General features: G+C 43.6%; 1 protein-coding gene across 3 annotated transcripts in view; it reads right to left on the bottom strand.

Moving 5' to 3' along the window:
- ZNF397 (zinc finger protein 397) overlaps positions 1–12,109 on the bottom strand; it is a 44,317-nt gene extending 32,208 nt beyond the window's left edge. Inside the window, exons 1-5 of one of the 3 annotated variants that reach the window (XM_072829269.1) lie at positions 11,581–11,689; positions 9,615–10,111; positions 9,226–9,349; positions 5,513–6,540; positions 3,423–3,437 (exon numbers count right to left, since the gene is read on the bottom strand). In XM_072829269.1, the coding sequence (XP_072685370.1) occupies positions 3,423–3,437; positions 5,513–6,540; positions 9,226–9,349; positions 9,615–10,031 (1,584 nt within the window). In that variant the 5' untranslated portion in view covers positions 10,032–10,111; positions 11,581–11,689. Of the gene's footprint in view, positions 1–2,660; positions 6,541–9,225; positions 9,350–9,614; positions 10,112–10,900; positions 10,959–11,580; positions 11,690–11,916 lie in introns of those variants that run through there. The other 2 variants (XM_072829267.1, XM_072829268.1) reach the window with 2 other exon arrangements.
- Positions 12,110–13,155: the final 1,046 nt, after the last annotated feature.

Here is a 13,155-nt window from a genome sequence, read left to right as displayed (position 1 = left end):
TCATTCTGCCCCCTTGCCAGGACTTTAAGCAACCCTGAGCTTACTGAGGTCAACTGAGGTCTCTTTATTTATTGAGCACCTGCTATGTGCTAGCCATCGGGGGCAGACATGGCCATTGCCCTCCCAGAGTTAAAGGCTTAATGAGATACATATATATTTATTAAGCAGGTAATGACAGTAAAGTGTGATAAGTGCTTTGGTAGAAATATCTAGGATTCTGTCAAAATACATCACAGGGGCACCTAACCTGGTGTGAGTCACTAAAGGCTTTCTGAATGTGACAAAATCTTTCTTGAGGAATAAAGGGTGCCTATAAGCCAGGTCAAGGCAAGAGGGAAGAGAAGAACATTATAGGTGGAGGTTGTAGCACATACAAAGGCATGGAGAGAGGATCTTGAGAGGTCTCTTCATCAGGACTCCTCCAGCAGGAATTTCTTTGCATAAACCTTGGTTTAGAAGCCAGGACTTGTGTTGGTTCCTCTCTTCCTGTTTATAATCACAGAGTTGGGTAGCCTATCCCAGACCCAGAGTTATGTAAAAGACCTTGAGGTACTCAGGACAATTAGTGTGATGGTAGACTTTGGTGCATCCTGTGGAAAAAGGCATGTATGTACACCAGGGAAAGAAAACATATTGGGAGGCTAGAGGGACGGTGTTTGGTGTGCCATGACCCTAGAGTTCAGGAAATGGGAAGCTGACAAGAGCGTAGGAGTGGGGAGCTCTGCCTTCCCAGGAGCCACTAGTCCTCATTTCCTGCCCCTCCCCTTATTATCAGGCTCAAAGGTACTTCTTGAATTACACCCTCAGATTCCTCAAAACTCTACTTCTCTGCTAATTTTTATTTTGGCAGTTTTAATTAAACAACCATTAATTGTTGAAGGCAATTCATGTGTAAGAGAAGGTTTGATTATCCTCTAGGGTATGCTGATTTCCCTTCCAGATACTGTCTCTTTTGAAGACTCAATGATCAAAGCTGTTTGGGGTAATATGGGAGGTGAAGTGGGGGTAAGGGACAGTTTTTGTGTCCACAGGTTGGGAGATTGTCATTGAGTGAGGTCAATCAGAAGTCTGGAGAGACCCTTCAAATAGATGGAGTTGCCTTTTTTCCTATAGGTGACAATTGGAGGATTTCATATTTTTAATTTTAATAAGATTTCCCCCCCCAGGTTGTGAATTAATTGTAAATGTTGGTAATATAGAAAATGAAAAAGTAGAAATCCCCCTCAATCCCATCACCCACAAAAACATTGTTAACATTTTGGCATACAATCTATTGGTTTCTTCTTTCCCCAACCCTAGTATTTTTTTGGTAAATACCTTGTTTGCTAAATCATTTTTAGTAACTGATCGTAACATTTATACTTTGAGTATATACTTAAACTGTTGAGTATTAGAATGTAATACAAGATGTAATAAAATCTGAATCTTAAAAGTTTTGCTCTGGAAATGATTTGTTCAGGAGCATAGTAACACAAGTGGAGGTATGCTGGGAGAAAGCAGGGGGGATTGGAGCAAGAAGTAAGAAGATTGGTGTTCTTGGTTTTATTTCAAAAGGTGTCCAAAGGTGTCTGGAAGCTGATAGCCCTTTGGGCTGCAGTTCAGCAGGTGAAGTCACAACGTTTAGGGGCAGCTGGTTGAAAAACTGTGGGAAGGAGAACAAGCAGCCTCTTTAAACATACATACAGTGTCCACCTTAGAAGCAGGAAGCGTTAGAGGCAAGAGCCTGGGGTTCTGCGACAGACTTCCCCTCCTCTCTCAGCAAGTCCTCAACAGAAACATGTACAGAAAAACCCCAAGACCCTTTAGATTTGTGATCCTTTGCACCAGCTACAGATGACAGTATCAATGTCTGGTTCTGATCCATTAGAAAGTAGGGGGTAGATGGGTGTCATTGGGGTCTGCCCTTCTTTGCAGAAATGCTCTCCAGGTCAGTTTCTTCTGTATGGGAAATATCTAATTGGCAATCCCTCATACTTAGATTCACATAATGGGGCAAGAGAAGCAAAGGATTTCACAGAGGAGCTTGGATATAGCAAGGTCAAATTTGCTTAAATTTCCAGTCTCCAGCTGGGCAGAGTTAATTGCAATCTATGGAAATGAGAAGGCAAGAGGTAGGAAAGTGGTATTAAGGACCCTGCCTAAATTGCACATCTTTAAAAATTGCCTTTGACATCTACCTTATTTTGGTGCCTGCTCTTTCATAAACAAAGAATGTTGAAGCTTTATAAAAGGTCATCTACTTCAGCTCCTTTAAACTGAGGGTTGTGAGGTGACTCACTCATGGCTGCAGAATTCATGAGAAAGCACTAACATGAACCAAGGGCTCAACTTCAAGATCATTGCTTTCCTCAATTACAGATAGCCTTCACGCAGTTAACTTCTATTTGCACAGAAACTTATGATTTGCAGAGATTTTTTGTATACTAGTGTGAGATGGTTGTGTCTGCCACTATCCATTAACAATGAGGAAGAGTTAGGGTCAGAGTTAACAAGTTAGGTAACTTAGGACTTGGGACGGACAAAGATGATATAAAAAGCACGTATTTTCCTTAGTATTTCTTGATTATCCTGGGTTCTCATTCCTTTTAATCTTTTTTTCTCTGAAGTTAGAGGTATTTCCTGTAGGAAAGTTTGGAGGACACAGAATCACAAGGAAACAATTAAATCACCTATAATTTTATCACCCAGAGATAGCTGGTGTAGCACTCTGAGATTACATATTTCCAGGATTTTTAATGCATAAATATATTTTTACATGGAGTCATATTGTACATGTTCTATTTTTACTTAAGATATGTTGTCATTTCTTTTGACATCAACATCTTAACAGCTTTTAAGACTTTGTATACATTCATGATGTTTTCTGAAGCATACATTTCCAGGTAGAATTTTAAAGTCAAAAGGCAATGCTTAAGGCTTCTGGGATTGATTGCCAGAGATGGTATCTATTCACAGCTCACCAGCAGCACTGGATTCCTTATTTTCCTGAATCTTCATTTTATGAGGGGAAAAAGTGCCATCTCAACTCTCGCTTTAATATACATTTTTTATTCTATTTATTATTTTTTTAAAGATTTCATTTATTTTTCACTTATTTGAGAGAGAGAGAGAGAGAGAGAACAAGCTGGGTGACGGGCAGAGGGAGGAGACCCACTGAGCAGGGAGCCGCAGCCAGGCTCCATCTTGGGACTTGAGGATCATGACCTGAGCTGAATGCAGATGCTTAACTGACTGAGCCACCCAGGTGCTCCTACATTTTTTATTTTAGCAACTGACTGTTTATCACCCATTAGCATTTGTTCTTTTGTGATTGGCTTACTTAAGTACAATTTTTTCTACTGGGACTTTTTCATGGGGAGATACTATAGAGAAGTGGCTCCACAGAAGGGTTGTTTTCCTATTGTCTGGTTTTGAAGTCTGACCTCACCACTTTTTAGCTAATAAGATCCTAAGCCATGATCCTAAGCCTTCATTTCCTCATCTGCAAAATGTGCTCAGAGAAACAACAAATACATATATACAAAGCCCTCAGCAAAGTACCTCTTAGGTTTTGTACTGGTATGTTAAGAACTCTATAATCTCTCCCTTTTGTAATATATGTTGTATCAATTCCTACCTATCAATTGTCCTACCCTTTTCAGTTTGTCTTTACCTTGGGAGAGGATACAGAGTTGAGTATGAATAGCTTACATGTTAGTTATCCTATCCCTTTCTTTTTTCACTCTCCAAGCATGGGGATTTAGCCTCCCTGCCATTCTTACTGGTTAGTATCTGCTCATCTACATATGCCCCAACAAGGGTATTCTCTACTTATCCTCATGAAAACTCTTTCCCTAAGCACAGGATTCTAGATTCCCATAGATTTCCTTTTTTTTGGCAAAGTTTTAGAACTCTGTCTGACCTGTTAGGTATTTTGAGTAACAGGTTTTTTTGTTGCTGACTTTATACTTTCCTGCATTGCGCTGAGAAGCACCAGTCCAAGGATACTTTTCCTGCTGGCTCCCATAGTCTGTGGATGGATCAGGACTGTTACTTTTTGTTGCCACTTCCCTTTAGCACAGTCTTTAACTAAAATTCACAAGATTGTGATACACTGCCAATAAAAGACAAAACTGCACACATGTGAGGTGCCTGGAGAATAAGTCGCAGACCTAGCGACTGACAAATATTTTTTAGCACCTGAGGCCAAGGGAGTGCACTAGAGCTATGGGGGTACAGCCCCAGAAACAAATGTGGTAGCCATAGCAGCTTCTGACCCAGGGCTTTGTGAGTTAGCAGGAAGCAGACAGCAGCTCTGATAGTCTGAAGAACCAAAGGAGTCCTTCTGTTTAGTGGGAAGATTTAGAACTCTAACAGGGGCTTAACTGCTAGGCTGGGCTCTTTCTAACCATTGGGCCTCCTCCAAACATGCACAAGGTCTAGCTTAGCCTAGAGGCAAGGAAACTAACCCTTTCCTCAGCCCACAGCAGACCAAGAAAAAGCTCCACTCTACCCTGTGGTCCAAGAACTCCAGGTTTTCTCTAATAACAGAAGCTTCTCCACTGATTCTTATTTTGCTACAGACACTGCTTAAGAGGATCTGGCTACATCCATGCTTCTCTTACAGACAGGACTCCACTTCAAAAGGAACTCAACAGCAACACTCCACACAAAATGGCCTTTTAAAATTTCTCAGGATGTGCCAGACATTCTTCCTTGGTCTATTGTTCCCTCTCCTGGGAATATTCTTCCCTGGCCTGCCTGCCTACTCCCCTGGCTAACTCCTATTCATCCTTCAGATCGTTTTCTTCTCAGAAACTTTCCCTGATCCAAGGCTGGGTCAGGTACTCGTTAAGGTCACATAGCACTGATCATGCCATAATGCCACTGCCAGTTTGCCTTGTCCATTCGACTGTAGACAGTCTTATTACCCATTGTAGTCCTAGTGCGTGGCACAACACAGGCCCACAAAAAATAACTGTTGGATAAATTAATTTGTATTATTTTCACTTCCTCATTTCTGGGCCGCCCTGGGCTCAATAAATCATTGATAAACCATTTCCCCATCTGTCTTGCTGCCCTGTCACTGTTCATAATTGGTCAGTAAACTTTTGTATTCCTGGGACAAAATGACCCTCTTACTGTTCATACAGTATACCAAACCTGGCATGTGGACAATTAGATGCAGTGACAGCCTGGGTTGCTGCACCCTCTTTATGACATTCTCATGAAAATGAGGTTTTAATGTTATATTCCCAGTTTTCTTATTTCCTGAGTATTCCTAATGGTAAGAGAAAAGCTGGAAGCAGTGATTCTTCCATTTGCTGTTCTGATTCGTCACAGGAAAAGCTTTCGGGGGACAATTTGCTGTAGCATTGGGAAGTGCTGCAGTAAGTCGGAATGACTCCAGACCTGGCAGTTTACCAGCCTGGAGTCTCATTCCAAAGTAAACCTTTTCAACTAACAAAGATATAATTCTGACCAGAATATTTACACCATTCATTGTATTCACCAGTTATTTTACAGTGTGGACTCTCTGGTGGCGCATAAGGACTGATCTGTGCCTGAAAGCCTTCCCACATTCATTACAGATATAAGCTTCATCCCCAGAGTGGATTCTTTGATGCTGAACAAGGGCTGAGCTCCTTTTGAAGGTTTTGCCACATTCATTACACTGATAAGGTTCCTCTCCACTATGAATTCTCTGGTGTCTGATGAGGTTTGAGCTCAAACTGAAAGCTTTTCCACACTCATTACATTCATACGGCTTCTCTCCACTATGTATTCTCTGATGGGTTATCAGCTCTGAACTCTGCCTGAAAGCTTTTCCACATTCATTACACTCATAAGGTCTCTCTCCCGTATGAATTCGCTGGTGTCTAATAAGCTTTGAGCTTTGGCTAAAGGTTTTCCCACACTCGTTACACTCATAGGGTTTCTCGCCAGTGTGAATTCTTTGATGTATAATGAGATAGGAGCTTTGACTGAATGCTTTGCCACATTCGTTACATTTACAAGCCTTCTCACCAGTATGAATTTTGCGATGTCTAATGAGGGCTGAGCTCTGATTGAAGGCTTTCCCACATTCACTACATTCATATGCTTTCTCACCACTGTGAATTCTCTGATGAATAATAAGGTATGACCTCAAACTGAAAGCCTTCCCACACTGGTTACATTTATAGGGCTTTTCTCCAGTATGGATTCTCTGATGTTGCGTTAGAGAGGAATGCTGTTTGAAGCTGTGCCCACACACATCACATCTATAAGGTCTCTCTTCTGTAGCAACTTTCTGATAAGTTATAGAGTTTGCACTTAGAATCAAGCCGCTTTGAGGCTCATGATGGTCTCTCTTTCCTAGAGATCTGTGTGTGAAGATTACTTGACTAAAACTGCCCCCGTGGGAAGGGGATCTTCTTAATTTCTCCCCTGTAGCACTTTCTTGTTGCCACTCTAAATTGCTTTCGTGTTCACTAACTCCTCCAGACGAAGGTTCCTGGGGAAGTCCTTGTGATTTTTCTCCTGAAATGTCCTTAGTCGCTGATTCACTGTTCTCACAATCTGAAATAACAGCAAAAACAGACTTTTATTTTTCTAGTCACTTTCAATACCCACTCTCCGTGTGATAGAAAACAGAGGGTTCCATCCACAAGAGGTCACAGTCCACATACATCTTTTCCTTAGCTGCCCATACTGGCCCCTCCACCTTTCTAATACTATATAGGCCTACATCTAAAGTTGGAAGTTTATTCTTTCCTGCTTCCTCTGAAACTTCAACTGATTAATGTGGCTACCATTCTTTTCCTATGGTTTTCAACCTCTTTCTCTGCTGACTCCTGTTCAGCATATAAATAAGCCCAAATTTCTCACCTTTTTCAAGTCCAGCTCCTTGCCTACACATCTTCCTCATGCAACCTCACTTCCAATCAGAGTAAAGCTTTTTGAAAAGTTATCTGTACTCATTTGTCTGCAATCTGGTTTCTGCCTTACCTGCACACGCCCTCGCTACTCTCATCAAGGTCACCAACTTCATAGCTGCTTAATCCAATACTTTCTGGATCTTAGCTTTTCTGCAGCACCTTCACTGGGGACCACACCTTCCTTCTGGACATTTCTCTTCCACCTATCTTAGCCTGATTTCTTAGATTCAAGACCTATCACTCAAATACAAGGTCTTTCAGATTCTGTTCTGGGCTTTCTCGTACCCTCAATCTGCAAACTCTCTCCCTCTAGGTTTCACTCACTACTTATAAGATATTGTCTCCCCAGACCCCAATTCTATCCCAATACACTCTATTAATCTTTAGACTCTCATCTCCAATGCTAATTGGGGGATTACTTGTGGATTCTTCACAAGCATCAAAATAGCCCAGACTAAACACATCATCAGATGTATTTTTTCCTTATATTTTCCCATTTACATGAATAGCACCATCATTAACCAAGTTGTTCAAGACTCAAACCTGAGTATTATCCTCAACTCCTTTCCCAAATTCTCCACTTTTAACCATGACCAGCTACTGCAATGTAATTTGAATACTGGTGAACAGAAGGCAGCTTCAATCTTCCTCATCACTCAGAATACATTTTGATTTATTCACTGTGGCCATTTAGATTACAACAGTCCCTAAGGGGACTCTACTCCTGCCTACCTCAGATCTATCCTCCAATCTACAGGTAAGTTCTAAAACACAAGTCCAATCAACTACTCTCTTACCTAAAATCTTTCAAATGTGCTCCACTGTACTGTTCAAACTAATTAGGACGATCTACAAGTTTTTGCAGCCTGGGTCCCATTTTCCTCCCTGGTTGTGTCTTGCCATCTCTCCCCTATGAATTCTCCATTCAAGTTAAGTTGAATTACCCGAAGTTCCCAGAATGAGTTGTATTCTCTCACCTTCAGGACTTTGTGGCCTTTACTTGTGTGATATTGTAATATGGGAAATATATATTTGGCCTGCATCCTCAGTTCTTGGCATAGAGCTTTTAAAGCCCTTGTAATTTCATAAGTGGTAGAGGTGAGGAGTGTCTTTTGTTATTCATAAGCCCCTATCAACCAGTACCTCAGTTTATGCTAATGAGGTAACTCCTGAAGGGTAGGGGCTGTCCAGCCGAAGGAACCAAACTACTTGATTAGAAGGCTGAACTTTCCACCCCACCTTCTGACCTCCAGGGAGAGGGACTGGAGATTTAACCACCAATGGCCAATGATTTCACCAACCACGTCTATGTAATGAAACTTCTATAAAAACCTTATACAAAGGGGTTCAGAGAACTTCTGGGATGGTGAATACATCCAAGTGCCACAATGTTGAACCTCTAACATCACAGGGACAGAAGCTCCTGTGCTCTCAACCCTTCTGGATCTTGCTCTATGTACCTCTTCACCTGGCTGTTCACTTATGTCCTTTATAAACTGGTAAGAGTAATAAGCAAGGTGTTTCCCTGAGTTCTGTGAGCTATTATAGCAAATTATGAAACCCGAGGAGGTAGTCTCAGACTGTCAGATTTACAGTCAATTGGACAGAAGTGTGGGTGACCTGGGGGGATTCGTTACATGCAATTGCCATCTGAAGTGGGGGGTGGGGAGGGAGGCAGGCTTGTGGGGCCAAAACTTTAACCTGTGGGGTGCGTACTAATTCTGGGTAATCAGGCTCATAATTAGTGCTGCTTAATGTGAGGAAAACCCCACAATCCAGTTCAGAAGTGTGAGTAGAAAAAAGCTTTTCCCTTTAGGATGGGACCCAATTCCTCCCTCCTCTGGTTCTCTCCTTACTCATAGTTCAAATCTTAGTTGAGGTGTCTCTGCCAAGAAGTACTCCTTGAATCTATAACATTGGGTTAGGTGTGTTAGGGGTGTATATGTGCCCCCATAGTACCTAGAGCCCACTTTTACTCTGTAACTTACCATACTGCCACTGCCTTTTTGCTTATCTATTACCCCAACTAGATATAAAAATTCCTTGAAGGTAGAGATCCAGTGCCTCACACAGTACCAGATGTGTTAGCACCTTATTAAGTTATAAAATCAAGGAATAAGTGAAGAAATGACAGGGAAACTTAAACACAAAGGAATGACTGCACTTCATGAGGGTTACTGAATACAAAGCTTCTAAAGCGGGTACCCCTGGTCTACAGTAAGACAGGTGAGGCTCACATATGGCAAGTTTGTAAAATGCAATTAATTCTGTATCCTCAAAACCAGGGGCCTGGTAACAGTTCCCAGATGAGTTTCTACTTTCTTACCACTTTTAGGGGAAAGGCAAGGTTCCCAGGGTTTCAGCTGTGTCTTTAAAGGCTGGAGTTGGATGTTTGTTAACTCTTGGGATGTTCCAAGACGTGTCAAATCCTTCCACGGCACTGCTGGTCCCTGAAATCAGTAAAATATGGTTAGCTTTGTGAGAAACTTCCTAGGGAAAATGCTTAGTCAAAATTGCAAAGAGGTCAATGAAGATATCTCCCGGGGATGAGTAATAGGGAAAAAAGAACTACTTAAGGATACAGATAGGTATGGCCATAGTAGTCACTTCAGGGTATGATTCAGTACAATTTTTCATTCCACTGCTATGAGAGTGCCACATGCTCTAGTCTGTAAATTTCTCTTCCCACAACATTTCACATCTCCCTGTTCCCACCTGCTGCTGCCCTGGATCATCAAATTCCCTCTCCAAATCCTCCAACAGGGTCACAGCTTCCTCGCCACTTTTTGGACTATGTTGCTGAACCCAGATCTGTAGTTCCTCAGGCAAGATGCTCAGAAACTGCTCCAGCACCAGCAGTTCTAGGATCTGCTCCTTTGTGTGCAACTCTGGCATGAGCCACTGATAGCAAAGCTCCTGGAGTCGGCCCAGAGCTTCCCGGGGTCCAGGTGTCTCCTGGTAGCAAAACTTTCTGAATTGCTGGCGAAACAATTCTTGGCAGGATCTGATACTCCCGCTCTGCTTAAATTTCTGACCCCAGGAAAGGCTTTCTTCTACTTTCACTAGTATTAGTTCTTGATCTTGAGAATTTTGAGGGACCAAGGTTGAAACCGCTCTGGATTCCACAGCCATCCTGGCCTAAACAGCTTAGCAAAAAGCTCACTAAAACTGGCTATTATACTTCAGAGTTTCTTGGAGTAATCTCTTCTTTCCTGAAATATATAAAAACAGTTAACTTATACAAGTGAAAAAAAAGTATCTAAGAACTTATAATAAAGGTCAGTCATCCCTGTAATATGTTGAAAGGGAACAAGTTTGAGGCTGTAACTAAATAATAATAAAGTGACAAACTAAAGATCACTCATCCCATGTATCACCCATTTAGAATTTCTGCCACTAATACTATAAGAAATTTTAAAAGCAAAAGAATGCAATATTAACATGAATCAGATGAGAAATTTCCTTTTCAATTCTTTCAATTTTGATGGTATCAAGGAGAAAAAAAAACCTGTCTTTAACTTGTCTGTAAAACTTGCTGAACTCTCTTTTTAATAACTATAAGGCTCAGACTTCCAAGGATAACAATACGTAGCTAGGATTTAATAATGCTGGCTTTTTAAAAAAAAAAAGATTTTATTTACTTATTGACGAGAGACTGAGGGAGGCAGAGACATAGGCAGAGGGAGAAGCAGGCTCCCTGCGGGGAGCCTGATGTGGGACTTGATCCCAGGACACCGGGATCACGACCTGAGCCAAAAGCAGAGGCTCAACCACTGAACCACCCAGGGGCCCCATAATGCTGGGCTTTTAAAATTTTATTTTTAGTTACCTTCTATCTATGGCAAATAATGTTTACATTTGCAGGGGGAGTAACATCTTTAAGATTTCATATTAAACATGAGTTGATTCAGATTAAAAACAAAAAAACTTTTAAAAAATAACTGCCATTTGATCGATTTTAGTTTTCAGCGCATTTCTTCAACAAACACGGAGGCACTCACCATGGGCTCTGTTGTGAGCCAGGCATTAAGAACACAAAGGTTTCTGCTCGTGAGTAAATGAATCTACAGAGGAATTAACCAAGAACTGTTTGTTAAATGCTCACTGCGTGCTCAAAAACTTGTCTTTGATCACAGAGACACAAAAGCAGCAAAAATGTCAATCTCCGTTCTCCAGCTCAAAATATTGGAGGGGGGGGGCGGGGGGGAAGTAAACATTTTTTAGAGTGAAATGTGGCAACAAATAATTATGTATTGAATTTCTGTGATCGAGACCACACATGACCTGACTCTAGGATGGGTGAGTATCGACAGGAGGGTATTATGGGCCATGAAACGGCAGGACAGAGCAATATAATTTGGTCCTAACACTACAGTAACTTGAGGGGTTTAGAAGATGTAGACTAGGCTACTACTTAGGTTTACTAAGCCAGCCCGGCCGCATCAGCCTGTTTTTACAGCCCAGTTAAACAAGAGCATCCGTGAAGTCGCGGAGCAGGGGAGGGACTGCCCTTCCCGCTGGACGGCAAGGGCTCGAGCTGGCCTCCTCTGGGTCCCCCGGGCGCTCGGAAACCCGGGATGGGCCGGCCCGGCGAGCGGGGCGCCTTCACCCCGCGCCCGCGCCCGCCGCCCGGCCGCGCGTCCTCCCCACCCTCCCTCCGCTCGGGGCCCGCGTCCCTCACCGCGAAGCCCAGGGCGGCCGGGGAGCAAGCCGCCGACTCGGAGCGCCGAGCCACAAAGACCGGAAGTGCCCGCCCGCGGCCTTCCGCTCGCGCGGCCTCCGGAACCTCCGTGCGCCCCGCCCCTGGCTCCGGGCAGCCAATCAGCGCCGCGGCCCCTTCGTTCCCACCGCCTTCCCTCCCCGGCAGCGCGCAGCCCCGCGGGGCGTGCGGCCGCCGGAGCCGTGTCCTTGTGAGAGGTCGCCCCGCCCGGGAGGGCCGCGCTCCCAGGTCGGCTGCCTCCGACCCCGGCCTGCGCCGCCGCCGCTCGCCTCCCGCACACCTGCGCTGTTAGCTCACCTGCAGTCTAACAGAAAAGTATTAAGATTTCCCTGTGGTTGTAGTGCTTTTCCAGTAGCTCCGACGAAAATAAACGCGTGGGTGAACGGACTGAACGGAAAACAGCCGCCACTTCGGCTGCTCTTCCGAATGCAGGCGCTTCCAGCCCTGCGACAGCCCCGCGCGGCAGCGGCGTCGGATCAGGCCCCGTCCAGCCGCGCACGCGCACACAGCCCGAAGTCCAGCTGCGACTGCAGACAGGCCTCGAGGCCCCGTCGTGCCGGGCGACTCTGACCCAGCTGGCATGAAGACTTAGTGATTGAGTTTTTCTTTGGCCGTTTAGTGGGTGAAAAATGATGCTTTCATGGGGCTTTAACCTGCATTTCATTTAGATTAGGGACCTTGAGGGTAAGCTATTTCCTTTCGTGTTTACTGACCATTTCTGGTTTTTCAAGGAAATGGCTTTTCCCATTTTTAAAAAAAATTGAGGTGTTACTATTTTTCTTTTTATGTTTGCGACGGGTTTTCTTACTTGCAAGGTTGTCAACTCATTTGTTGCAAATACATATTTTTTGTTCTATTTTATTTATTTTTAAAGATTTTTTTTTTAAAAAAATTATTATTCAGGGCAGCCCCGGTGGCGCCGCGGTTTGGTGCCGCCTGCATCCTGGAGACCCTGGATGGAGTCCCACGTCGGGCTCCCTGCATGGAACCTGCTTCTCCCTATGCCTGTGTCTCTGCCTCTCATTCTCTCTGTGTCTGAATGAATGAATGAATGAATGAATGAATGAATGAATGAATGAATGAATGAATGAATCTTTAAAAAAATTATTCATGCAAAGACACAGGCAGAGGGAGAAGCAGGCTCCCTGCAGGGAGCCCGATGCCAACTCCATCTCAGGACCCCGGGATACGGCCCTGGGGGGAAGGCAGACACTCAACCACTGAGCTCCCCAGGCGTCCCATAAATACATTTATCTTTAAGATTTTATTTATTTACATGACAGAGCACAAGTAGGGGGAGCAGCAGAGGGAGAGGGAGACTTAGACACCCCCCCACCCCCTTGGGCTAAGCAGGGAGTCCAACTTGGGCTGAATCCCAGACCCTGGGATTAGGACCTGAGCAGAAGGCAGACAGCAGACCCTTAAGAACCGAGCAACCCAGGCACTCAATAAATATTTTCTTTTTAATTATTTTTGAAATGTTAGTACAAGGTAATGCGTACATGGAAACATTATCCTTTGTAAGCTAAGACCATT

The sequence above is a fragment of the Canis lupus genome, chromosome 6, assembly GCF_048164855.1.
Source record: "Canis lupus baileyi chromosome 6, mCanLup2.hap1, whole genome shotgun sequence".
In the NCBI taxonomy this organism is placed as follows: Eukaryota; Metazoa; Chordata; class Mammalia; order Carnivora; family Canidae; genus Canis; species Canis lupus.
The sequence above is the reverse complement of the archived record's forward strand: the minus strand, read 5'-3'. Positions and strand labels throughout refer to the sequence as shown.